Source organism: Aptenodytes forsteri, unplaced genomic scaffold, assembly GCF_000699145.1.
Source record: "Aptenodytes forsteri isolate BGI_AS27 unplaced genomic scaffold, ASM69914v1 Scaffold50, whole genome shotgun sequence".
Lineage (NCBI taxonomy): Eukaryota > Metazoa > Chordata > Aves > Sphenisciformes > Spheniscidae > Aptenodytes > Aptenodytes forsteri.
In genome coordinates, this window is record NW_008795126.1 from 1,092,822 (window position 1) to 1,093,342 (window position 521).

General features: G+C 68.5%; 1 protein-coding gene across 1 annotated transcript in view; it reads left to right on the forward strand.

The window, feature by feature from the left end:
* GSE1 (Gse1 coiled-coil protein) overlaps positions 1–521 on the forward strand; it is a 41,957-nt gene that overhangs the window by 29,708 nt on the left and 11,728 nt on the right. Inside the window, 1 exon segment of the mRNA XM_019471526.1 lies at positions 386–520. Coding sequence (XP_019327071.1) covers positions 386–520 — 135 coding nt within the window.

Consider the following 521-nt stretch of genomic DNA (forward strand, 5'->3'; position numbering starts at 1 on the left):
GTCCGTGGCTGCCCCCCTGTTTATGGCTGTTACCAAAGGCCTGCTGGATTTCCACCGGCCGTGTCTGTATCCTCCCCGGATGATTAATAGCTCTGGAGAACAAAGTGGCCTGTAAATCTCCAGGCAGATAACGTGTCCTGCCGTCAGCGCTGCCCCGGCTTCAGCACCCCCTTCTTCTGCTGGTGCCCCCTGGCATAGCCCCCCCCGGACCCTCACGCCCCTCCAGCCCACCCTTTGACAGCCTGGATGTGGGAGGATGTGCCAGCGGGTGCATCCTCCCCTGGGTACCGGTGCCAGCTGGGGACCCCGCGGGCACGCTGGGGACCCACTGAGGGTCCTCAGGGTGGGGAGACAGCGGGGACACCCCCCCCCCTCCCTCGCGGAGGCCCTTTCGCCCCAGCGGCAGCAGCGGCGGCCGTGAGCGCCTCATCTCGGAGCCCCCCCTCGCGCAGGAGAAAGCGGGGGGCCCCACCGTCCCCTCCCACCTCCTGGGGACACCCTACACCTTCGGGCTGCCCCCC